A 27,032-nucleotide genomic window follows, 5' to 3' on the forward strand; every position below is an offset into this window, starting at 1 on the left:
ACCTGATGCAGAACCAAACAGTGCTTGCTTTGCAGCCAAGTCTAAGTGACATGGACCAAGAGCAAGACAAAGGGGACAACAGCCACCCTCTCTTCACGTTTTGCCTTTTTTACGGAGCATGTTGCGGCGCATTGTAAAAAGTTTTGTCATCTAGCTTATACTGTCGAAGACAGTGCCTTAGTTACTTCTGCCCGATTCTTACCAGGCCATTTGTGCGGCAGCCTACTGACCTGGAATATCGTAGGTAACAGACGGGTACAACTCAATAGCTGCATCGACAGCCAGAGTGACTCCCGACACGTACGATGCCCCCGGAGACAGCAGGAAGCACACTGCCGACGACACCTGGTTTCGAGACAGGAACAAAGATACAGGCACAGTGACGGACACGGAAAGAAAGGGTGCTTTGCATTCCTCATGCATTGTAAAGTTAGCAGGTCGAGTTACAGTCGGGCTATGAACAAGGCAACAGAACTTGCTTGTAAGCAAGACAGTGCATGGGTACAAGATACTAGTTGGTACTCCGTGTTAAACCACCGTTAGGCACAGCAAAAACCAGACAAAGGACGCCACAGATAAGGACAAGCACAATCCTTGTCTGTCACGTCCTTCGTCTGGTTTTTGCTTAGCAAGAGTCGACGTCAGCACATCTACTGGGCTTTGTTTTCTGTTGGGGAAACCTGCACTTCAGTATCATAAAGAGTGTGCACCATGGCACAGATGTAGTTAAAATAAATGTGTTTGGTTTAAACTGGCATTAATACATCTCAAGTAATGAAATTTCCTTAATGTAAAACTGGCATTAATACTTCCCAAGTAATGGAATTTCCTTAACGTACTACTGTCTAAAGGGTTGAAACTAAAGCGAAAACAGGGAGTCAACATGTCCTCAGATCATTCTGAAAGATGCATCCTGCAGTGCTTACGTCGGTGTAGTCATATACGAGGAGCAGAACTGGTGCGGATGATGGGCATGATAAGGATCACACTAGAGAAGATTAATAAGAGGCTTGGTTGCATCGACAGGCACTGCCGTATTCAGGGGGGCCGAAAGGGCCGTGCCCCCTCCCAAATTTGTGGCATGGGGGCTGATTTTTAAGGCTAGATCACCATTATATAAACTTGCTATTCTCCATTCTGAATTTGGATTCTCTTCTCTCCTTGTTGCTCATGCCTTTTATATTTACTCTGCGATACAAAATTTGTGACCTTTATGTGTGTCCTGCTGGTCGTCCAGTTTCACAGAGTCAAATAGCTCGTGATTTTATGCACTAGCTCATTCCCGTCATTCTTATACTTTGTTTCGGCTCTTCCAGTGAAATAACGGCCATGCGTCATGCGGTGCCGACGGAACCACTACAAACTAAATTTTGCTCGTATGGTTCGCCGGCGGTGCCTGATGTCACTGCTGGAATTCCCGTCAACGGAAATCAGTTTGACCACACGTGTTGAGAAGGATTTCGCTGACTAATATCTGTTGTTGCTTTACCAACATAGAAAGATGAGGGCATCATTGTTCCTACTTTAAAGGAATGGCGCTTCGTAGGCATGAATGCAGCAGCTGAAGGGCAACAAATCTTGCCTGCCTTGCTTCGGCCCTTCGGGCTGACAGCTCGCTTGCCTAAGTGGAAAGCGCCATGCTTCAGTGGGGTTCGGTTCAGTGCAGGGGCATCCTGACGGGTGCTGAGCGCACGCCTGTGCGCTGTAGCCGAGCCGTTTATTTTGTTTGACGGTGACTCCGAGCCATCGCGCAGACACCGCGGTGATTCTGGCAGCTGTTTGAGGCAAAGCGGCGCCACGGGCCACGCTTCTCCCTGTGGAACATTTGCGAGACCAACCTCAGCGACGGTATCTGTTAACAGCCTCCGGCCTCCAAGCTGTGTTTGTGTCATTTTGTGGATAACCATTTTTCCCGCGTCTTTCTCCTCTCCTGTGCCTACTTCAACCAGCCATCATCTTACACATAAGAGTGTATTGCTTGGGAGAAGTCGACTTTCAACCTCTCCACTCGCAGTAGGCGACTGTACTTTGTTTTTCTGCATCTCGCGTGCGGCGTTGCAAAATTTTTCGTCGATATTCGCGGGTTTGACCACCCAAGCCTTCCATCGTTCGGGTGCCCACCCTCATCGAGGAGATACGACCCTGCTTTATACATAATGACATGGTGGCAACCCATGCCGTTGTGGACATAAGGGCACCCAAACGCCCGCCAAAGAAGGCTGCCCTAATGCAAAAACACTTAGCCGAGGGGGTGACAAAGCATAGCACGGTCTGTCCCTATCAGTGGCAGGCTAAGTGTTCCTGTCTTCTTGGTGGTGTACCACTCATCGTGGGAACCTGTGTGGCGTGTACGAGACGCCGCTCTTGAACGAGCCACCCAATGCCGGATTACCAGAGGGGGCCCCAGGCGTCGTTCTGATGCTTCAGCCTCTGTGGTCCGATGAGTTTGACCTTAGGCAGATTTCCTACATGTTTGTAGCCTACACAACGTCCCCCTGTGTAAGAAAGTAAGCTGCCCTCTCTTTCTCTCTTTATGAGTGCGTGGGCGTCAATTTCAGCGCCGTGGACTTTTCTGATTGGTGCGTTTCTAAACACAGCGGAGAAAAAGGATGAAAGGGGACGGGCACAATTTGCTTATTTAGTCTCTCGCACGCAGGAGCGCACTGCTCTGTTTACTCAGTCTCAAACTATGTAAATTTCTGTACATAATATCTCTTTCTTCATTCTACTCGGCCGGAATGTTTTCCCCAACCCAGGACCAACGGACGCACACGCTAGCAGATCCGCAACACCGGCTACACGACCTGATCGAGGAGCCACTACCAAGGAGATCGTAAAATTTCATGATGTGTGGTTGCGGCAGGGCGCAGAGGCAAAAAAATCGGCTTGAAGCGGAAGAGGCAGCTGCTGACAAGAAAAAGATATCGAAATTGTTGAAAAGCAGCGGTAAAGCATCAGTGGATCACCCCGAACTGGTTGGCACAGAAAAACCACATGGATCCGGCAAGCATTTTTATCTTTATCTCTTATAATCTTATGCCACGTGCATTGTAAACTGCCAATCCTAACTATAATTTATTGTGCTCACCGGTGGAAGCCGTCATTCCTTTGATTAGTTTTCGTTTAACAAATGTGTTAAATGGTGGCTTGGTTTCGTGACCAAGCACATTAGAACTTTTCGAAAGACAGCGTATTACGCAAAGTAAAAGACTGTCTATTTGCTTCTTGAAGAGCTTTTTTATCTTGTTCGACCACTAACGCTAGCTGGTAGTATTTCTCTGTGAAATACTTGTTTTTCGATAACCGAAGTTTTCAGCTTCGTAGGGTTCTGAACTTCGTCTAGAATGCCTCTGCGAAGAGCTATTCAACACTTCATTTTGTAGCATTTCGTCCATATAGATCGATAGAGCATGTTCGACTTTTGGGAGGAAATTGGTGCCGGGGAAAATAAATTATATGAGCGGTATGTACCCGCATGCTGCAGACCCATTCCTGCATACTGACACTCCACCCACATTAGTTCCACGGTCGCACCAACGCAGCGACGACATGTCTCGTGTTAGAGCCATTTGCGTTAGAGCCATCTACGCCGCTGGCACGATTGGGTCTTTGCCAGCTTTATGCTCCTCCTTCACTCTCTCCTCTAAAGACCCACTCGCTTACAAGCTATTTCGGATGCTTCACTCCAACAAAGCTTTGCCAGGGACTCCAACTCGCAAACACCTTAATGAATTAGGAATATGCCTGAGCATTTTTCACTACAGCAACTTAACTCAACCTCTGTTGGAATTGTGTGTAATGGTTGCTTTATTTTATAACGAGTACGTCAGTTCGTGGCACAAAAGATGCTGTAATAATAAAAAAAAGAATCGTATAGATATCACACCATAAGTGAACCGGTGTTTGCGCTGATTATTGTTGCCTTTGACTGCGTGTGTTGACACCGTTTTTGTACAATACATCACTAGTGATGTTTTGGCGCAGTCCAGTACTGCGATTGTTCTCTAGGGCATTGTTTACACAATTTTCCGCTTCGGCACTACCACCGAGTACGGAATCGCTGTCAAAGCTATCCTTTGGGACGTATCGAATCTGTTCCGCTTGACGTTGACGAGTGTAATTGATGATGATAGTATTGACTCTGTGTGTCATCAACTAAAATATTGCCTGTCATCTGTCTTCCATCACAAACAATGCGTTGAGGGTATGCCACTTCGACATCTGCTTACGTCGCGATAAGGCAATTTCATGCCACAGCCTGAACACAAAGATAAAGAGAACAATCGGAAGGTTATATAGAGGGAGGCTACTATGCCCTTAGAAGTGCGTCTTAATCAAGATATACTTTTTAAATTTCAAGTTTCACATTTTTTGTTTGTTAATTTTTGTTTTTAATTTTGTGCCCTCCTCCCCTCTCCTCCGAACCGAAATCTTGCATACGCCACTGTAGACAGGGATCAGTTTACATAATATGCAAACAACTAAGAAATGAGACTGCGCACATAATAATAAGAAGAAGAGCTAAGGAATGGGACAGCTATTTTTATAATGCCATGATATAGCACCTAGTACACCCCATTGCAGGAAAGAATACAGTTGAGTGTGCTAAGGAAACTGCACAACATGCACGAATGATGATCCCGTGTAACACATCGCATACTCTTTAGGGGTCATGATGCGTGCGTTGGAATGTCGCAGGGGCGTCGGTTTCTAGTGCCCATACTGCTTCTACAAACCTCCTTTGGGGTACCGGTTCGTTTCGCGGGAATTCTTGGGACAAGGCCTGTCAGGAAATCTCCTTGATAATTCTTTGCCGCCGTTTCAGAGTATATGACACCCTGCAAAAAAAAAAAAAAAAAAATGAGGAGGGGGAAAACATAACCAAGTGTTGTGCAGCATAGTTGACCCCGAGCATCGCGACTCCAAAAGAACATGCAAGCATAATCTATATTCAAAATGCTCCGAAAGCAAAATAAGCTATGTCTGTTTGAGAGTGCTTTTTTCATTCCAAAGGGTGCAGAAAGCTGTCTACGTGTACACGTCACTTCGCCCCCCCAGACATGCTTGCTTAGCTGCCTTCAGCTCTGCTCTGTTCTAAGGCACGCTTCTGTCTTGCGCCCCGTTGACTCAATTCAGGCATCCAATCAGTAAAGACGTACAAGGTGGGCTTGAAAAAAGGTCAGGCGTATTGGCAGTCCTGCAACTGAGTACAGAGAAGGCATGAGCTTCCAGTTTCTGCTTCACTTATGTTGCGATTTTCTTTAAAGGGACCCTGCAACACTTACCATCGACTACTCGGAATGTATTTTGGGGTAAAGTCTATTGTCCCAGCAATCTCCTCCCGCAAGAATTGTGAAAATCCGTTCACTATCACCGAAACTACGCGTGATGAAAAATCGCGCATAAATGTTCCCTCTCAACTCAACCGCGGACAACGCGACGAAAGCTGCGTGCTCTCTCCCAGAGAGGGGGCCGGCGCGCGGCGTTCTGTTCGGCGGCCTTCGATATGTCACAGGCCGGGAGTTTCGTCCTTTTCCCCACAACGTGGACGGGTTTATTTCCGGTCTGGTGCCACAAAAAAGCAGGCATGATGGCCTGCTCGCGAGCAAGCGCTCAGGCTGGTAGGGCATTTTTGGAGCAATAAACGTTTGAAGTCGAGTGGGCTCGTTGAAAGTGGAATATTCAGTTCGTCACTCAAACTCTGCGCGCACTCAAAACAAAAGAAATACCAAAAGCATGCGGACAGGTTAAGACATAGAAGAGGTTCATACACAGCGCCGACGACGGCTGATCGTCACAGGAAATGCCACAATTTAGCCGCGAAGTTGACCAGCGACAGCCAATAGGACAGCCAGGGCCCGATTTTAGTCGCAGAGGCTATGCCAGGGGTGCATAATGAGGAGAATTGAAAAAATGCGCGGTTGGTTTTTCCGCGTCTTTCATGGCGATTTGCGCGCTTACCGCTTCACGTGCACATGTAATATTTGGCTCGGGTGTTCGTGGAAGTCTAATCCATACGTGCCAGGTTTCCGGAATTCTCCGGGAGACTCCCGAATTTTCCTGGTTTTGTACGATTGTACGACCGAAACAAAAATCTCCCGTAAACGCACCCGTGTTTGGCCAAATCCTTTTCCCAGTGTGGCCACAAGGTGAGGGAGGTATACCTGACAATACAACGCGACACCAATTGGCATCGTTATCAGTGGAGTGCTTAAAAAGCGTAGTCGGCCATGTGTAGATGGTGAACCTGTTCGACCCATTGTTAGTTTGCTGTTTATAGAAACGCAGCGCCACCGCCGCCGCTTTCATTTACACACGAGCTCGGCCGTTCTGGGCGGCGTTTCTGAAGATTTAGCAAGTCTCCAGTGGTGTAGCTTGTTGTTAGCTTAGACGTAACAACAAAACAGTTCAGTTCCTGCTGTTTTGTATTGCACTTGCAGTACTATTTCCAGGACTTTCTGAAAAGGGCGGTGTCAGCCACGTCGAACATTTGAGTGGTCTAGCTTCTTGGTAGTTTTTACGAAAAAACAGTTCATTTCCTACTATGTGTTAAGCAAATAAAAAAAATGTGTGTAAAGTTACCCATTCTGTTGTAGCTACTACCCCCCCTTCCCCCCCCCCCAGTAAGATCTCTCTAATGCCATCCCGGCAAACCTGGCAGGTATGCTAATCTAAACGTCGCGCAGGTTTACTTGCACTGCATGAAGAGTGTTGCAGGGTCCCTTTAAAATTGCTCTGGCATGCTTTCGTTGCTTCAGCTGAAGGGAAGCCAGCCAATAGCCGCAGCATTGCTCAAATGACGTCATTTGAGCATGCAAGCACTATCAAGGCCAGGGAAGAGAAAAATCTTCTGAGCAGGTTTTTATCTTATCTCATTGGTATAGAGCAGTAATTTTTGTCTGAAGTACTTTGCGATCCTCTATTCTGAGCGCTGGATGCGCTTGTGGACTATGGTCTGACAGAATTTTATTTCGAGAAAAACAGGTTGCAGGGTCCCTTTAAAATTGCTCTGGCATGCTTTCGTTACTTCAGCTGAAGGGAAGCCGGCCAATAGCCGCAGCATTGCTCAAATGACGTCATTTGAGCATGCAAGCACTATCAAGGCCAGGGAAGAGAAAAATCTTCTGAGCAGGTTTTTATCTTATCTCATTGGTATAGAGCAGTAATTTTTGTCTGAAGTACTTTGCGATCCTCTATTCTGAGCGCTGGATGCGCTTGTGGACTATGGTCTGACAGAATTTTATTTCGAGAAAAACAGGTTGCAGGGTCCCTTTAAATGCAACTTCCTTGCAATGGAAACATTTTGCATCGGTTGCAGCGAACTATAAATGGAGCGATATTTCGAAGAAGGCAAAGTTGTGGTCCATCAGAAACCTCTTCTAGGGCTTTAGCAATAAGCCAAACGAGTGGGAAACATTTGAACAACTCTTACCGGCGCCACTGCATTCACCCGGATTCCTCTCTCAGCCCACTCGATTGCCAGTGACTTGGTTAGGTTCTCTGTGCCAGCCCTGGCTGCTCCAGAATGGCTGCCGGAAGAAACGTGCATCAGTACTGCTACCCCACTTCACCTATGTGCAGTGTGATAAACTTACGCCATCCCCGGGCATCCTCGAGTGTTGAATATGGTAATGTTCACGATAGACCCACCATGCTTGGCCATCCATACCTGGTAAGCTGGAAAACCGAGGACGAAATAACGTGTGACCCACAGGTGAGGTTGCACAGCGACGCCACACTACTGTATTTACCCTATTTATTCCATATAAGGCAAGGTTTCTTTATACACATACATACATGTGTGTGTGTGTGTGCGTACGTGCGTGTGTGTGTGTGTGTGTCGGTAAGTAGGTGGGTGGGTGTGGTGATTTTTTGCCCCTCCAAACTGCACTCTCGCTTTATAATTGTGATCGCCTTATAATCGAATAAATACGGTACCCATCACGGAACGTACACACCACAGAAGCCTACAATTGCAGTGGCTGCTAAAAACGTAACAGCCTTACTGTGCGGTGGGTGAGTTTGTAGGCTCTCAAGGAATAAAGCTTATCAACCTTCAAATTTTTGTCTGTTTCATTTAACCTTGAGACACTGTTACTGCAAGTAAATCAGTCTGTTTGCATGTTTGCTTGCAGAACACGCATGCCTCACTGCGCTGAGCTTCACTGAATTTGCCTTCTGCAAATAGACAAGTAGCTGAAGCCTTTTCAGAATGCAAGGCAAGGCTAGCCTACATTGAAGCCTCCCCCACTGTATGATTTTATGTTCCCCACCTTCTTTTATCGGCCATCTGAATCAAGCGCCTTGCAATGTGCGAGTCACAAGGGTGTAAACCCTGTTAAAAACGAACAGAAATGACTTCCATGCAAAAGCATTAAACGAATCATTGAACAAAAAGCTAGCTTCTGTAGGAGCAAATTGGCTCCGAAAACTTCCATCGGCTGCGGTGCTTATCGCACACCCGTAGGGGTGTATTGGCCAATGCTTTCCTCGAATTTTCCTGACATTAGGTGTTTCACTTTGAGATTTAATAACGTTAACAGGTACCCACAACTTGACGTATGATGAGTTTGACATTGCTTGGCACGTCGTAGGCTCAATGTTGGGGCTAGTTCCTATAACGTTAGATTAGAATCCTGCAGACTTATAATTATGAATTCCACAGGATTAGAAGTTTGCAGCCAGCAGAATCCTTTTGCTGGTTGCAGCGGCAATACGCGATAAAATACAGAAGCACTCGGGTGAGGTGAATACAGCCACACCTGTTGCCACTGGTCGCAAAAGGCAAAGCAGCCCAGTGGCAACAAGATAAAAGCTCATCGATCACTAACACACATTTGTTTCCAACAGGGGACATTGCATGAGAGCAGTTATACTTGTGTGGAACATCTCGTGCCCAGTGCAAAAGTTGTCTGTTGCTGATACGCTATCTAAAGCACAAGCAGCAGGCAACTGTGACAACAGCTGAAGTTGTGGCTCAAGCTATTTACTTTTCTTGGTGTGGCCTCAAGCTTGTACCTGAACTACCCAGCAATAAGCGGCTGTCGCAACACTGGAATTCACAAGTAGTTGTTCACCAGTAACCAAACTACGTAAATCATCATAAGTGTTTATTAATGGGGCCATGCAGACAAAGCACAAGCTTGTTTTCTTCGAAAGATTTAGTGTTTTGTAGGGCCCTAAGCGCTTGTTTGGCAGCAAAGGACTCTTTATTCACTGAGAAATTAAATATTTTAAGTCAAAATTTTAATTATTCCACTAAATCGTGTATTTTCGTGATGTTGACAATGCCGTATTAAGAGCAGGGCCTTAAAACTAGATATAGCCTGCTGAGCAGGGCGGGTCCCATCTGACAGGCGCCCGTTTGATTATCTTGTTTATCGCCCACTCTCGTAGGTAACACTGCTATGCTGCTGAAGTGCCAGTGTTCGCACTTCGCTTCTGGCCGGACTTCTACACCTGCTATATTTTTACTATGGTTTATTTTAATCGTTTCCTAAAACTTAAGCTGCGACTCGACAAACATGGTCAGGTAAGCGACCGTGCCGCTTGTGTCAGTTGGTCAGTGTTGTTTCAGGCAAGTCCAGCGCGTCCAACAACTGTGCTAGCGGTGTCAGCCGGCAACGTGCCGCGTGTTAGTACGATTCTAACGAGGCAATCTTTCGAATAAACCAAACTTGTGTTTTGTCTGCATGGCCCCTTTGAGAAATCTGCTCCAAACCAGCTGTTTCACATTTCATTAGTATGCATCAACTGTTTGTGCTACTGCATCCTAGCCACTGCCAGTGACATGTGCTATGTTCTTGACACAAGAGAGAGTTTTAAGCAGAACATTTGCTGCCTGCACGGCTCATTAGTTCACATATCAGGCAGAGCCCCTTGTTATTTCCTCTCACAACACAGCTGCTGCGGATGAGTCACGGCTGTTCTCATCACCCACCTTCTCGGCACATGAGAAACGTTCCGGTCAGGTTTGTTTCGACAACAGCGTTCCAACCCTTGAGCGATATCTTTTCGGCAAGTGAGAGGAACTGGCCACCACCATTGTTGACCAGGAAGTCAACGCGTCCATATTTGTCCAACACTTGGCGAAACAGTGCCGTCACCTGCAAGAGAGGGCACGTACGAACATCCATCCCGCACACACCAGATGGTTCGCGCTGCCATTATCCTGCGCACAGCTTCAGCAGCTGTGCTGGAAACTTGAAAAACACCGACGATCGTTAAGGTGATACAACACGCAGGTGTTTGTGTGCAGCAGTGGAATCGTGACGATTTTCCAAGGCTAGGGGGGACACTGGCCTTGAGGACATATTTGTTATTTTAACCTATATTCCTGAGATTTACACACATTAAGTGTATTTTAACATCCTGAGCACAAATATGCAGTCAGTTTTCACCTATGTGGTGTAAGGGCAGAGTTGGGCAACATGATATGCCATTCCATTTCGGGGAATACTTTCATTATCTACCTATGAAATACTCGAATACTAAATATTGCTTTCTGCTCTAGAAGGACCAGGGAGTTCAACTATACCACTGCAGTAATTTTAGCATTGCTTCTGCAATTGCTGTAAACTTGTTGCCAGGTCACCAATTACCAAAGTTTTTATAAAATTAACTGTATAAAAATTGTGCTAGCAAAAATATACGTACTGCATATTGTTGTGGTTTTATTGCACTATTCAGTTCATAAGCTTTTAAATAATGCAAAAATGATACAAATCTGACCAGTAAATCCCAAGATATTATACCCAGCATTTGACCTTGCGGGAAAAAAGTTGGTCCTGAGAAAACAAGGTATGAAGTTTGGAAGCATATGTGAAAATGGTCATTTAGACAACTTCAAAGAGCAACACTTTGTAAATACTTATGGTACAGCTATATTTCTCAGGTACATTCTTTAGGACCTGTAGCCTGCAAATAAAATTAATACAGATTTTTTTTTTTGCAAACTTTTGCTTAAGAACAGTGTCCCCCTTTAAAGTGAGAAAGAAGAAAACCCAGGCTTGGCTTTATGCCGTATGAACTGGACAGAGCATTTTGTTTTCCAGATCTGTGCTCGCGGTTGCGCATGCGCCGTGATACGAACAACATGCGCATGGCTATAAAAAGTACTCCAGTATTTAATTATTCACAGATGTCACTTTAGTAACAGTTTTCAGTGGGAAGCTGGGCTGGTTTTGCAACATAGAAAACACAACAGCTGGCATTGAGATGAACTACACGGGATGTATAACAAGAAATGTCGCAGTGCAGTAGAAACGTAAATGCAGCACCCATGCTACATACTTGAAAGCCACATTAAAAGAAAAAAACATCGAGACAGCTACATGAAGGTCTAGGCCCTGTCACTTTTGTTAAAGGTACGTGTCACTATGACATATGTGCTGGCTGTTAATTGAAATTATTTTTCAGCATGCCTTTGCAAGCCAAATATAAAAATAAAGCAAGTGATTCCCAAGAGAAAATATTCTGCTGGTTTCTGCTGGTCCCCGTTGAGGTGGTTTATGGCCAAATTCCCAGCTGGGACCAGCAGGCTGCTGGTCCCAGTTGGGACCAGCAAGCAGCTGGGACCAGCAGGCTGTTGGTCCCCGTTGGGACCAGCAAGCTGTTGGTCCCAGCAGGCTGTTGGTCCCCGTTGGGACCCACAGGCTTGCTGCTGCCAGTTAGAATTAGTCACTTGGTGGGCAAAATATATATCGCCAGTGGCATGTGCCTCCAGCTAGAACAGCATGATGTACACATTACACATGATGCATTCAGATGCATTTTATTTACCAGCAAATGTTGCAACTGCCATGCACACTTCCCTTGTCGTTTTTACAGCGAATTAATTTCCTGGCGTCTTGAACTCCTCTGGACAACTTATACAATCGATATTGAACAGCATTCCCATTATGAATTTATATCAGAACGGCATTCACCTTTGCACAGCAAGCGATGCAGGTAGCGTCTTTTCGTCGTCATCAGGAATTTAGTACACAGGACACACGACCTCTAACAAAGACACACGAAGCGGCGAGTCCTACGTACCACACCATGACGCCGCGACATGCGGCCGTGTTCACGCTCACAAAAGTTCGGTGGGCAAAAAAAAACGTCTTCGGCAACACTCGATGACATGACGCCGACTGTTTTGATGTCGAATTTCGCTACAAGATGCTCAGTTGGCGCCGTATTCGTCCCGCGCAAACACACGATCACACACCGCACTTTGTAATCGTCGCCATGTTGGCTAGAAAACAACTAGCTTGGCATGGCTTCAGTTGGCCAAGTTGGCTTCGCGGCCGGCTTGTTAAAAAAACGCTGCCGGTACGTTAACGAACAATCAGCGGCAAAAACACATTTATACCTTGAAGCGGCAAATTCAGGTTCCTTGTACAATTGTCAGCTTTTAGGTCCGCTCCGACTTGGCTGCTTTATGAAGGGCATAAGTGTGGGTTGGGGCATGGCCGATTTTTGCATTGTTGGTGGGCGAGGGTCCGTTTTTCTTTCTCTTTCTCTTTGGTTAGAAAATAGAATATTCGGCGAGTATATGCCTAGAAATAGCTATAAAACCAGGACTCAAGGACCGAAGTGGGCACATACACTGCAGCTCTCCAATTGTTTCGGGACCAGGCTTATATTTATTCGTTTTAAGAGCACAAAGTTGAGCTGTAGACGTCCTAGACGACCTTCGGCTAATGATTTGCTGATTCCAGTAGGTCCTTTAGCAGAGACCGTCTGGGTACAAAGAAGTCCTGGGAGCAACTGTTGGTCCCAAATGCAGCCATTATGGTCCCAACAGCAGCCCAGCTGGTCCCAACTGAAGCCTTGCTGGTCCCAATAGCAGCCCAGTTGGGACCAACTGGAGCCTTGCTGGTCCCAACTGAAGCCCTGTTGGGACCAACAGTGGCCTAGCTGGGACCAGCAGCACCCAATCTGGGACCAGCAGCGGCCCAGCTGGGACCAGCAGAAACCAGCAGCGGCCCAGCTGGGACCAGCAGAAACCAGCAGAGACCAGCTAAAACCAGTTCAAATATTTTCTCTTGGGTTTATAGCAAAAATGGCGCTGTGCCCTTGTTGCCCTTTTTTCATCATGTCTACGTTTTTCCCTTTCAGTACAAGGGAAGGGGAATTTAGTCAATATGTGATTTTCTCGGACAGCCTAACAATTCAAAGACAGTACAGGAGCCCTTTTTCAGATTCAACTTCTTTCACACAACGATTTTTCAAGAATACACAGAATCCCCCGTGCCCAAACTACAGGTTGTCAACTGTACTACTTTGTGCCATTCTCGAATTCTTGCAGAAGCAGTTTTTCTTTAGTGCTTCAGCTGCACAGATATTGGTATCTTTGACTTCATCATAAAATTTAATAATTAAAAATACCTGCACCTACGTAACAGAAGACTGTGTAATTTAATCAGTTTTCTTTCCCAGCTAGATGATATTGCAAATTTACACAAGGCTGTTTCTGTGACCTTTTATTGATAAAAGAGCGAGCCAAGACTGTGTTCAGATGGATTTGTTGCATTCCTATCCACTAACCGCTAATAGCACTTGACCCTCAGGCATTTGAATTCGGGATAAAAAAACTTGTAAAATACACAGGAACTCAAGCCAATAAGAGCTAATAGGAGTCCCATTTGTGAGCAGAACCGCAAGTGCACAATATTTCCATACTCAACAATGTGTTGCATGGTATCGGGTCGTGGGTTAGTGTTCACTGTACACAAACCGCTAACAGTGCTTCACAAGTGGTGGGTCTCTTTTGACATTGGAGTCTTGTTTTTTTATATCCACCCACTTTCTGCCGGGCTTTTTCCATGTTTGCCATTGCTATTTTTACAAGTTTGTCGTATCCACAAGGCTAATAGCATTATCAAACCTCTATTCATGGCTGGCTGTGTGGCAGGAAATTTCCCTTTGATCAACTCTATTTCGACCCTTGCTGTTAGAGTTAGTCTTTTCATGCTCAATAACATTGCTAAGAGCAATGTACCACGTGATGTTACTGCAAATTCGAAAAGGGCATCTCCACATTAATGCGGTTCAACAAATCTTAATTATTGGTTGGCAAAAATCACCTGTTCCTCCTTCCGGATATTGCAAGGCACAAACGATGCGCGATGTGCTTCATCTCCTGGAAGTAGTGTCGTTTTAAAGTCTTCCACTGCATGCTTTAGGTTTTTTTCATTCCGCGATGCAATCGTGACGGAACAACCTGCGGAAAAGACAAAATGTGCAACAGCTCCATGAAGTGCCATTACTTAATTGGTGGTAACTGGCTCTTAAAATGTAGGTCCCATTTTTTTTAAAGCTCATTACTGCGTTTCGTGTGCTTGTGGAATTCAGTCAGTGCGACATTAAATTCGTTAAAGGGACACAAAAGGACAAGTAGCTTTTTGTTTGAAGATTATACATTTTGTGGCTCTCTTGGCTTTTGTTCAATGACCAACAATGTCTTGTTTGCGACAAATAAATAACTTCAACTGGCATTTGTCTCCCGCTTCAAGCGACCGGGGCAGACCAATCCCCTATTTGTGACTTTACCCAATCATCACCATTTCCCTAAAAGCCTAACTGCTCTGACGGGCTTTCACTTCCGTCACATCAGAAAGGCTCCTTTTTTACGCCATCTTGGTACGGGATGCCAACGTTAGGCCAAAACACGGACAGCTAGCTTGATTATTGAGTACAGAAAGAGATTTCTTGAGTCTGGCTGTGGTCGAAAATTGAGCCCCTGAACTGAGCGGCCATGAAGCCCCGCCCTAGACAAGCACTTCCACGAATTACTGCCGCCTGAAGGAAGCTGCAGGAAATCTGCGCCATCACTAAAGTTGATGGCCACCCCAGCGACATAGGCGACTGAGATAACAATCTAGATTTTTATCGCTGACACTTGTGTGTGTGTGTGTGTGTGTGTGCATGTATATATATTGTTACGTGGCTGCAGGATAAAGGCGACACATACCATCGTGGAGGATAACGATCTATTTACGTTATTTACAAGGCGACCATGAAAGCGTCCGCGCAGGCTGCGCCAGCCACTCCCTCTTCGTCGTCGGTGGTTGGACATTGCGCCATGGGGCATTGTCCACCTTTGTCTCGTGATGATGTTAAAAGGATAGCTCAAGAAAGATAGTGTATTTACAGGTATTAACAAATTACGTACAACCCACGAAGGAAGAGTCATGGTAAGGGCAGGTCAGTAAGCTGGTTAGAGCGACACCACTACCTCCTCTTCATTTTTTTCCAAGTGCTGGAAGCACGGCTGGCATGACCCTGGAACATAGTTCTGCGGTTCTCCCCGTGTCCCACTTGTACGCTAGCTTGTCCCTCATTGCTTCCCGATTTGTGATGTCGCACACGTGGCGAGGAAAAGGGCATGGGGAGGCAATTCTTGTTTCATACGTCTGGCACTTTCTGCATTAACAAGTAGCTTGCATGTGTGCGTGACACTTGTGTCTACCAAAATAGGCCGAGCTGTTTTTATTCTTTAGTGTCCCTTTAACAAGCCCTGGCACAAGTGTAAAGAGAAAACAAACGTAACAGCAGAAAGCTTCATTTTGGTTTTTTTTCTATGCACCCCACACACACAAAAAGAAAGGTTTCACAAACTTCTCTATGAATTTAATACATAAGAGACAAAGGAATAAAATGTACGGGCAAGATGTTACGCATGCCCCGAAAGAAAGGTTTCACAAACTTCTCTATGAATTTAATACATAAGAGACAAAGGAATAAAATGTACGGGCAAGATGTTACGCATGCCCCGAAATTGTCAACTTCGGGACACAGTTCTACCACTTGACTTCGTGGGTCTGTTATGCTCGGACACACATCAGAAGCAAGTCATTAAATGTTGCATAAATGGGGCAAGCATTTTGTTTTGTTCAGTCAGAATTTTTTTAAATATGGTTGGGCCAGTGAACGGTATAAAGCCTAGGCATTACAACTAAGTTATTAGCATTTGCGGTCTGAACTACAAATCAAGGTTTCAAATAAAAAATAATTATACTCCTAGCTCTCACTTTGCTCTATAGAGACATTGGGAAAATTCAAGCTAAACGCAAACCGTAACAAACCAATATATATACGGACAACGCGTCCGCAATACAACACCTCCAAAACCCCAACCCAGCAAGCAGCCTGACCCGCACCATTCACAATATAGTGCAACGACTGATCAATCTTCAAGGCATCCCCATCTTCATTGAATGGACCCCTGGGCACCAGAAGAACCCAGGCAACAAGGCCGCTCATGACATGGCATCTGCAGCCAATCCCTCCCTCCAGAGTACATGTCCTTTGAGTGACCCGTTGGCTGCTCTGGTCCGTCTGGATGTCAACGAAGACGCCATTGCGAGGAGAATTCGCCATAAAATTAGGCAACGAACGCTAAAGGAAAGTACGCCACGACCTGACCAACCCATTCCTTCGAACATTCCACGGGGCCTACAAGTCCTACTCTACAAAGCGTGGACTGGCTATGCCATCACGCCAGACATAAGAGAGAGGTGGGAATGGATGCGGCGATTTGGCAAAAAAGACCGGGCGGCACCATACCCACGCCACCACCTTTCCGTCCATGCACGCTATATATATCACAACAGCAGACCCAGTGTTAAGCACCTTGGGAATGTGACAAGCTGCAGGGTGAAGAAAGGCGGAGACACGAACCAGACTATGTTCGCACATATGAAGAATGGATTCAGCCACAGCAAAACCAAATAGAAACGTACATGTCCCTGTGGTCTTTCGCGAAAGAACCTTGTTCAGTGGACTTGAGATGGTCCGAGTGCGGGGCGGACATAAAGACACCACCAAGCCACCAGTCGATCCTCTCGGAAAGTTACTTTCCCCCGAATGACCTTCACTAAGTGGTCCGTGTGCGGGGCGGATGTGTGAAACGAACCCACGCCACCTGCAAACATTTTTTGCCCTTTTCCTCTCTTCCCTTTCCCCAACATGAGGCGTTCGACCTCTCGCGTATGAATAAATTCATTCATTCATTCACTCGTTCATTCTCTTTATAACATGTCTAAAGCTCTTGATTGATTCTTTCTTTCTCCTTGCGCTTTCTTTTAAATATTTCAAACACCTGCCGTACATAACATCGTAAGGTACAGTCTTTAATTGTCAAACTTTTGTGGGCGACGGCGACCGTGGCCGTAGCAGGCGCGTGGCCTTGCAGGGGCGCTGCGCTTGCCGCTATCAGCTGGTTGCGCGGTAAAGAGAGCGAGGGGAACTTTTGCCCTTGTTTTTGTAGTGCGTCCGGCGCGACAAGTGCTGCGCAAACAGTCAGCAAATGCCTGCGCTAAAGCGAAGTGCGCCTTCGGCCCCATGGCAATACGAAAGGAAGCGCGAAAGTTCCCCTCACGCGCATCGAGGCACCCTACCCTACGACAGCAGCAAGCGCAGCGCCCCTGCTCAGCCGGCCGCACCTGCTCTGGCCACGGTTGCCGTGGCCCACGAAATTTTGACAAAGACTGCAACCCAGTTGCTACGTCACTGCCACGCTTACGATATATATAGTGCTCTATCAATCCTCCAGCCGCGTATCCCGACGTCTTTCGAGAAATCAATTTCCGAACGCGCGTGTATTTCTGAACACAATGCTAACATGCACGGGAAGAATAGAGTTAAAGTGAGTAGAAAGATAACCGCTCCCGTTCTCGCTCAAGCTTGTTTACTAAATGATCCTCGGCAGAATTTCGCAGCACTCCAAATAAAATACGTGTAAAGTACAACGCACCGAGATAAAGAAGCTCTTCCGAGATAGCCTTCCCCAGGCCCGTTCCTCCTCCGGTGACGACAGCTACTTTGCCTTTGAACAAGTTTGGGCGGAAGATGCTGCGGAATTTGCTGCTCGCCATTGCACAGCGCTGACGGTACTACATCTCGCTTGACACAGTTGGTACAGTCTGCAGCAACGTTACTTGTCTCGATCACATCGGCCGCGGGCAGTCCGTGAAGTGCTGTCCAGAAGAAACGATACCACCAAAACGTCCAACTGTCAGAGCAGCCACAGAGCACGGAACCACAGAACAGGGAGGAACAGCAAAGTCCGCCAGTGCCGCCAGAACGCCCCCTATGTCCTACGCATGTTTTCCTCTTTTTCGGAATGCTACAGCTGACGTGTAATTGCTGACGTGTAATTTACAGCACGTGCACTGCGTTCTTTTTTTCTGTGGCATTTTTGGCTTTCGTAGCGTAAGCTACACTGGCCGGGGTTGAGCAGTTTCGCGTGGCTCCTGGACAGCCGTGCTGCGCATGCGCGAGGAGCAGTGACGTCTCACGGCGCACAGCTGGCGCGCCGGAGCCGCCACCGCGATTGGATTGGATTGGATTGGATTGGATTGGTGTCATGAGCAACCCCCCGAACGGGTATGCTCAAAACTAGTGTACTAGTACACTGTACCAAAACTCTCCCAGTATGTGCCAGTCAGGAAGGTACCAAGTGGGCCAACAGTGAAATGCACAGAGATAGAAGAAGGGGGAGAGGAAGGAGGCAAGCGTGGGAGAAGGAAGAAGAGGGAAAGAAAGGCGCAACAACAACAACAGCCCTGGCCAATCCCGGCCCCTTGTGGGTACGTGCCAAAAAATTTGAGGACATCATCATCATCATCATCATCAACAGGCTCTACTATCATTCGGGGCTTTTTTTTTTAATGTGATAGATTGCCCTACGGCATGGAGGTTTATAGGTACAAATATTGCACCAGTTGCACGCAGAAAGCCAAGAAGAGACCGGTACTGGGGTCCCCATATCCAACGATAAGATCGGGGGGTCTCCCAGGATGGAGCCCCGTGCCTCGGAGCTGTTGGATTCTGGCGTTTCTAAGACCTGAACAAGTCCACAACAGGTGTTCAACGTCAACTTCTGGCGCAGGAGTCGCACAGAAGGGGCAGGTGTCCGCAAACGGGGCGTGGTATCGGGCAGGCCAAGCGTGAGTAACTGCTGGGGATAACGCCACCCCAACAGCCTCCGCAGCAAGACCTCCTCCCAGCGAGCGAGCCCACTGGGGAGGTCAGTTGGCTGTTGGCGGCGACAGTTCGGCCGAATTCCTGCAAGCCTGTACGAGACACAAGAGTTCCCGTGGTTCCTAAATGAAAAAGGAATACATCTCCTGTAACGTGAGGCGACACCATCCTTCATGACTTTTAGGCGAACTCGAACCGGGAGAACACTTTTGAATGCTTACCATTACTTGACGTGTGCTCCGAAATATCATCCCCGTTAATTAAACGTTTTTCTATGCACCCTGTCCACTTGCTAAATTGGCGCGACAATTGGAAATCGTTTTAGCAGCTGTGTAATCAACTCATCTTAGACAACCAGAAAGCTGAACCTTAGCTCACGCTACGTATATCCTGGCATAGCCGAGCTAAGCCACTGATAATTTTTTGGTGATTTGTTTCCGCCGCCATACACTATTCGCCCCGAGATCGAACACAGTCGGCCCCTGGCAGCGGCAGGACGAACCGCTCCTAGTGTGGATGGCGCTCTAGCATCGTCTGCAATTGTTCACGTTGCGCACGGCACAAGGCGCGTGCTGCACGATTAGAAAAAAAAAAAAAACGAATATGAACACTTGTTTGGCACTAAGCAGTGGCATAATTACATCTTCATGCGGATTTCATTTGGAAACGCTATAATCAGCGGCTGTAAGGGGATAATGCGCTAGTTTATCACCGTGGTCACCGCTTGAGCGTACAACGTGTTATAAACATTGTTTCGACACATTGGTCTTTTCTTGTTTGTGAGTGTAGTCGTCTGCCGTTTCGGGAACGTCAATGGGTGCTTTTTGAAGGTGGCATGGAGCGTCAAGACCCGTGCATACCCGCACATTTCCCACACCCTTGTGAAATTGCGCTGTGTCCTTTTAGAAAGAAGAAACAAGATAATTACACTGCACACGACCTGTGCGCTATCGCCCATACATTACAGGGGACGTATTTTACACACGCAAGTGCCTGCGTGATCGAACTCTTCCCATACCTTTTAAAAATAAATACCATTTTTGGGCAGTCGTTGAGCATACTGTGTTGGTACTTTTATGTATTATTTTGAATACGTTTCTGTTGATGCGCAAGTGTATTTCAGGGGAATTTCTCGTTAAAATTAAGCAGTTGTGAGTTTGCATGTGTCCTCTAGCATTTCGTGTGTCATTTTTATATACCCCATTTTCAAATCACATGAATCACTTTTCCAAAAATGTGTTTCACTCAGCATAACCAAATGGATAATATGATCAGGTCTTAACCCCTTAAGGTGGACCTAAGTTTAAAGAACAAGGAAAAATCGCGTAATATAATGCACGTTAAGCTATACTGTCCGCCTTAACTAGCAGTGATTTTTGTTTTCACTTTCGTTTTGGCGGAGACATCATTTGCACCAGTCCAAGTACATGTCAAGCTTCAATATCGAAGTAATATTGGCAGAGCACATCGACTGGTGAAAGTTCTTTATTAACCTTCATGGAACCACCGAAGAGACTGAGGATGTCCCTTGTGACATTTTCAGTCGGTGCTTTCAGCAGCACGAGCTGCCATGACACCAGTGATGCTGTCTATGCCTCAGGGGCTCACAGTGACGGCAAAGTCGTCGTTGACACTCAGGAAATCCTCAAAGGACACTCCTTTCGGCACAGCATCTGGAACGTTGGCGAGCTCTTCGCGCAGTTTGCCGATGGTGCCGTCTTGGTCCGGACTCGCTGACTGGATGTGCTCCGTCGGGAATCTGGTGCGACGGAAACAGTTACTCGAGGTGTCAGGCATCGTGTCGCTCCATCCGAGGCTCAACATCTCAATCGTGGCCAATCAGAATCTCAATCGCTGCTCCGAGACCATGCATTTCGGTGGCAATTGTAGGCTCACCGAGTTCGATAAATCCGATGTGAACTTCGTTATAAGGAATGTGTTTCGCATGCATTTTCATAACGGATTTGCTTTTGTCCGATATATAGCATAATTCGCTCTATCCAGGTTCGTTATAATCGGTTTCCCTGTACGCGGCTCACAAGCGGCGAGAGCCAATGGCGGTCCAGATTTCGCGTCACGTGATTTAAATACCCAGTCGGAGCTCTCAAAACAGTCGGGAAGAAATATTTTTAAATTTTTTTACGCAGAGATACGAAGCTGGGGAGCAGTTCGATTGAGAGAAGAAGGCTTTGTCTACCTCTCTCAAGTGACCATGGCGGCCAGCCATGATGCCGTGCAGCAAAAGCTCTCAAAGATGGCCGAAATTCGGCTCGATTGCGTGATTTCTAGGGTCACCGCGAGTCAATCAGACATGTTTTTCACTAAGTTCTCGTTCGTATTTCGTTTTCATTTTTTTCCATAAAATAAGGATAGTCAAAGATAATAATGCAAGTGAAAAACAACCTCGATGTAACGAACTTCAATGTAATGAAACCCTCGATGTAACGAACCACGGAATTTTTTGTAACTTCAGGTGTATGCACACCATGTATTTTCACCCTCTGTGTAACGAAGTCCCGTTTGCCGGAATTTCAATGTAACGAAGTTTCATGGAGAACGAGGCACGATATTTAAGTTGTAGAAGTAGATTTTGGGAGACGCAAGCGCCGAAATGGGGTCCCAATAAAACGCGAACGGCTACACGGGTCGCCCAATGCCGCGGATGCAGCCAGCCACGGAGTCTAACTCCCTTGCCTACAAACTGCGTGGCGTGCATAAACGGCTGGCGCGCTGTTTCTGTCGGAGCTTAATCGTCTACGGCTTAATCGGCATCAGCGTGAACCGCACGCGGCGTTTTCTCCCTGCAAAAACGCAAAACGCGCCCCGCAAGCCACAGGCGCTGACGCAACCGCGGAGACCACCCGCGCGATGCGGGTAGCTCCAGCGGTCACCGCTTCTAACCTCTCGTTGAAACGCAACTCGAGGGGCATATGAGAGGGGCATGCGAGAAAAAAAGCGGATAACGTGGGCAGAATTTTCATTGTAAAACGTGACACGCGCCGCTTACGAAAGCGCCCATCAAATATCCTCCGCGGTGGTAAGCCTAATCGCCTCTGGCGTTGCCGCCGCCGCCGCAAGCCGCCGCTTTGCACTTCGTTCGAGTTCGCTCATGCTTGTTGGGTTTCGTCGTCCCAGCAAGCATTTGTGAATCCTGATGAACCTTGCACGCGCGTTTTTTTCACACCGGCGTCCGCGATTGCGTGCCGGCGGCACGAAGTTACTCGTGCTGCGCGCGGCAATGGGAGGAGCCTGACCAGTTTGTTTCGCCGTGGTTTCGCCAATGGGGAGGCGCGCACCCTATGGCGGGAGCTTCGAAGCGCTCGGGGATGCCGGCTGGCTAGACGATAAGGCCGCCGCGAAGGATATTTGATGGGCGCTCTCGTAAGCGGCGCGTATGACGTTTTACAGTGAAAATTTCGCTCACGTTATCCGCTTTTTTTCTCGCATACCCCTCTCGTTTGCCCCTCGAGTTGCGTTTCAGCGAGCGGTTAGAATCGGTCGCTGGAGCTACCCGCATCGCGCGGTTGGTCTCCGCGGCTGCGTCAGCGCGCCTGTGGCTTGCGGGGCGCGGTTTTGCGGGAAGAAAACGCTCCATGCGGATCACGCTGATGCCCGCGTATTAAGCACCGATAGAAACAAACAGTGCGCCGGCCGTGTATGCGCGCCACGTTTTCTTTTTCAGGAAATGCTTCATGGGATGAACACTTCATTATAACCGCGAATTTCAATGTAGCGAAATTTCAATGTAACGAAGTAAATTACGAATTTTACCGACTTCGTTATATCGAGGTTTAACTGTATTTAAAAAAAATTGCGATTTTTCAACCCGCGTGTCCCCTTAATATGAGAGGACAAGAGGACAGTCATGCTTTCCATGCGTCGGAGCACTGTTGCCAGAGCACCTCACCAGCGTTCATTCCTCCTCAAGAAGCGCGCAGCATGCCTGGGTGGCATGATAAAACCTACCACGTCACCACCACATCAAATATCAACGCAACCTTGGGTGGAGAAATTTTCCCGGGTCGAACCGTGGTCGTTTGAAGCAATGCACGAAAATTTGGAAATCAGCTAATGGGACTGTCTCCGAGATGGCGCGACGCGGACCGCGTTATCTGCGCCACTGTCAGCACCTGTCCAACACTCAGACAGGCGCGTACAGCAGAATGTTTCAAGCATGTCACGAGGTAGAGGTGAAAGCTTCGACGCCCATTGTCACCACCTGAAATGAAATGGGCGCACCAGATTCAGCACTGATTAGCCTCATCATCGATAACTTCTTTTAAAATTCGTCACACAAGTCAGACCGTCTTCAAGCACTGCCCTAGCCTTCGCTTTGAAACAGAGAGAAAAAAAAAAGTGCTTTTTTTTCGTTGTGCGGCCTGCTTTGGGTCTGCAATTGTAGGAAGCGCGAGCAGCGCAGTCCGGAATTTGAGGCGGAAACGATGGCTACTCCTTACAATGAGGCATTCGCAAACCCACGAATCACGCACAAAGAACACCGTCCACACAAACGTTCTTGCCGACACCACGTCACAAACAACGTTTTGCGTTTGGAAACGCGCTGTTCACGCGGCAGAATGAAATTGTACATATGGCGTCATCTACTACGCCGCACGGGAACAGGTCCACACGTCGCAGCCAACTCGTCCTATAGGAAAACTGGTCACAGGGAAACTGGTCAAAGAGGGCATCTCGTTCTAGGCGACCCCATACAAGGAAAAGTGGTAGCACTGACCTTCTCGTTCTTGGAAATGTCGTACGCAGTCCCATTTCTGGCGGATGTCGAGGAGAAGCGGGGAGGGAGTCAGCGGCTTCTACCCTGATAATTACTCCCAGGTTGACCACTTTTTGTTTGCAGGTGGTGGTTGGAATGGTTTTTCCATTTTAACACAAGTTCCTCTGTCCCTTTCTCGTTTCCCGTCTTGTTGCAAAAAAATGCTCAGTTTTTTTACGGGGTAAGGGGCCACTTTTTTTGTCCTGTTTTCAGTTTCGCCGCTTTTGTTACTGTAGTTTTTTGACCCAGAGATCATATTTTCTTTACTTTATCTTCTACGGTTCCTTTTTGATGGATATCGCTGAGGGGGCAGGAGAGGGTAATTGACTGGCTTCAACCAGACAGGTCGACCCACACTGACTTCTCATAGTTCCTATTACCTTCTAGTACACTGTAGTTCCTATGTTTGCCTCTTGTTTGTTTACATAAATTCTGTTTTTTTCCCTTACTTTTCTACTGGTGCACCTACTACTATCTACTATCTACTACTACTACTACTACTACTATCTACTATCTACTAATATCTACGATGAATATCTACTGGATATTCATCGCCTCCGGTCTCCAGATGCAGAATGCGTGTTCCGCTGTCTATACAGAAACACATCCGCGTTACCCCAATTCCTAGAAATATGCACCCTACCTATCACATTGGAAGACGAAGGGCCCGCGCCAACTATCTTCAGGCGCAATTTCAAAATCAAAAGGATGTGCTATACACAGATGCCTCTCCATACATAACCAAAGATGCCTGTGCGATATCAGTGGTTAATAATACACTTCAGACCATTCCACAGCCACTGTCGTCACCGCGGACACCGCCATTGCTGAGGAAGCAGCAATAGCCATGGCAGCCACCACAACACAGAGCGACTATGTTACCATACTGACAGATTCCCAAGAAGCTTGTCGCAGCTTCCTGCGAGGCACTCTCTCCCCAGCAGCCCTCCATATATTCGAAAACGACTCATCTACCTTACCTCTGCATTATCTGGGCACCAAGTCACTCAGGCATAGTCGGCAATGAAGCGGGACATACCGCGGCTCGAGAAGCAGTACACCGGGCCATTGCGGACAGTCACAACCCTCTGCCAACCACCCCCACTAACTATACGCCCCAACCCCTGCTAACATACAACGACATCCTCTCTCACTACCGACTATCCCGCCAACAGTTTACTCCCCCACATAAGCAACTCACCAAAGAGGAAGGAGTTATACTTCGCCAGCTCCAAACTAACGCCTTCCCCCACAACACGCTCTGGCACAAAATGTTCCCCACCCAATACTCCCCTCAGTGCATCCTCTGCCCCACATCAGGAACACTATACTACATAGTGTGGGCATGCCCGAACATCCCAGACCTCCATCCCAATCCCAGCCCTACCCCTTCACAGTGGGCGGCGGCGCTGACCAGCTCCGACCCCTGCTCCCAGCTTCGGCTGATGAATAGGGCACGGAAGGCCGGCTACAGCCAGGGAGTCCTGGACTGAGGACACCCTCACTAGTCCGGAGTGACTGCACTCAACAGATGGGGTAAATAAAGTTTTTCTCCTCCTCCTCTACTCCTTTCAAATAATATTTGTCATACTTTTTGTGTGTGTGTGTGTGGGGGGGAGGTGCAGGGAGCCTTGACGTTTGCCCCCATATATAGGTCATATTACAAAAAAATATTGAAACCAAAGATCAAAATATTAAAAACTGGAAATGCAGAAACAAATCGCAAAGGTATACTCAATACTGTATTGAGTATACCTTTGCGATTTGGTTCTGCAGTGATGGAAGTGCTGCTCCAATTGCTCCAAGACAAAACTTCTGCTCTATGAAGAAGGGCTTGCGTTTGGGCTAGCTGGTATTCCATAACGTTCATCTTAAGCGCGCAAAAAAACACGCACACTGAAGACGAGGACAAGCGCGCTTGTCCTTGTCTTTTGTGTCCGTGCATTTTTTGTGCGCTTAAGATGAACGTTCTACTCCATGCTGCTCCGAATGGTCAGTTTAAGAGATTTTTGCTCCAAACGTGCTCCGAAGGGGAATTTCGAAAGCGTGTGGTAGCACTTCTAACCCTCTGGTACAAAACCGAAACTCAAAATAAACTTTTGTCTAGCTTCACCTTTACTTATAGGTCCAAGTATATTATTTCCAATAAGCATGAACCAACTAGCTCAACAAGTTTTTTTGTAAGCCGAGTTTGCTGCAATGTGTCTGCGCATCTGTAGACATGGCCTTCTTTATCTGTGATCGTCCACGGCTTTATGGCTTTACTGCCGCCCCGGTGCACTGCCATGTTTGTCACTAAGAACATATAAACGGTTCTTTGTGGCATGTACTAGCCTTGCTAACATTGTAGAGTTAGTCTTATTTGGCTTTGCCTTTTTCAAGACGTTTTTCTGCAATCATTTTCTATTACATGCCGCATCGGTGCAACTCCAACGTTGTTCTGGTGTACCTGAACTATGTATACAGACAAACCTGGAAGTTAAAATGTTCATTTTTTTTTAAATGTGATGCAAGGACGACTGTGGTCTTGTGGCTTTTGCTCTAATTGTGTTTATCCTGTTTGAGTTTTTGGCTGCAAGTGAAAATATGCGTTTTAAAGCTAGGACAGTTCAGTCAAGTACCTCAAGTATTTTTAACCTAAAGTTGAAGGCACCAAAGATCTTGTTCTGATTTTTGAAATGATATGCCTGCTACATTTGTTCATTGGTTTTTACATGCAGTATGGTGCATAATAAATATTGGGAACTTGACGGTTTCCTTGTGAATTATATTCCCCCTTTTAACTGTATAGAAGCACATTTTGGCATCTGCTCAAAAGTGGCTTATGGCTGCTCCAAACTGGAATTTTGTCTGCTCCAACAGCTGTTCAAGAAGTAAAATGCCACTTCCATCACTGAATACAGTGCGGTCACCCAATTACCTAAAAATAAAAAATAATTGTATTAAAAAACAGAATGGGCAAATGAAATCTTGTGAGTCACGTGATTAGCTGCGCAAAGCCAAAAAAAGGATAGGCTGTCTGGTCTGGCGTGTTCTGCGAAGGCCACAAAGGAAACATTAAAGTTGTAGAATTGAAGGATGAGTGTAAGAATGTTTACGCAGAAGTATAGAATTACAAGAGTTTCTGTATTCTTTCATTTGAACATAACAGACAAAAAAAGTAAATTGTGACGAGTTGGCCAAGTGTCCAGTTGCCCTAGGTTACGAGTTTCCCTAGGACAAGATGGCCTATGACGACCTGTCCTATGTGACGAGTTTACCTATGACGAGTTGGCTGTGATGAGTT

General features: G+C 46.8%; 1 protein-coding gene across 1 annotated transcript; it reads right to left on the reverse strand.

Annotated features, from left to right (window-relative positions):
• Positions 1-49: 49 nt before the first annotated feature.
• Positions 50-18,244, reverse strand: LOC144174716 (peroxisomal trans-2-enoyl-CoA reductase-like). Its single transcript, XM_077703546.1, has 7 exons — positions 17,744-18,244; positions 14,073-14,209; positions 9,941-10,106; positions 7,596-7,677; positions 7,433-7,529; positions 4,737-4,838; positions 50-345 (listed from the first exon to the last, which is right to left on the reverse strand). Exons 1-7 carry the CDS (start codon positions 17,862-17,864, stop codon positions 223-225), a joined length of 828 nt encoding a protein of 275 aa, XP_077559672.1. The 5' UTR covers positions 17,865-18,244; the 3' UTR covers positions 50-222.
• Positions 18,245-27,032: the final 8,788 nt, after the last annotated feature.

Source organism: Haemaphysalis longicornis, unplaced genomic scaffold, assembly GCF_048455015.1.
Source record: "Haemaphysalis longicornis isolate Haplotype H1 unplaced genomic scaffold, Haemaphysalis longicornis Haplotype H1 scaffold_3, whole genome shotgun sequence".
Lineage (NCBI taxonomy): Eukaryota > Metazoa > Arthropoda > Arachnida > Ixodida > Ixodidae > Haemaphysalis > Haemaphysalis longicornis.

What these genes read in the sequence shown, in the direction of transcription:
- LOC144174716 (XM_077703546.1), bottom strand. Translation starts at nt 17,864, where the DNA reads ATGGCGAGCAGCAAATTCCGCAGCATCTTCCGCCCAAACTTGTTCAAA. An exon ending in GGAAGAGCTTCTTTATCTCG is followed by an intron (nt 14,210 to 17,743) that starts GTGCGTTGTACT and finishes TCTTTTCCGCAG; the next exon opens with GTTGTTCCGTCACGATTGCA. An exon ending in ATATCCGGAAGGAGGAACAG is followed by an intron (nt 10,107 to 14,072) that starts GTGATTTTTGCC and finishes CCTCTCTTGCAG; the next exon opens with GTGACGGCACTGTTTCGCCA.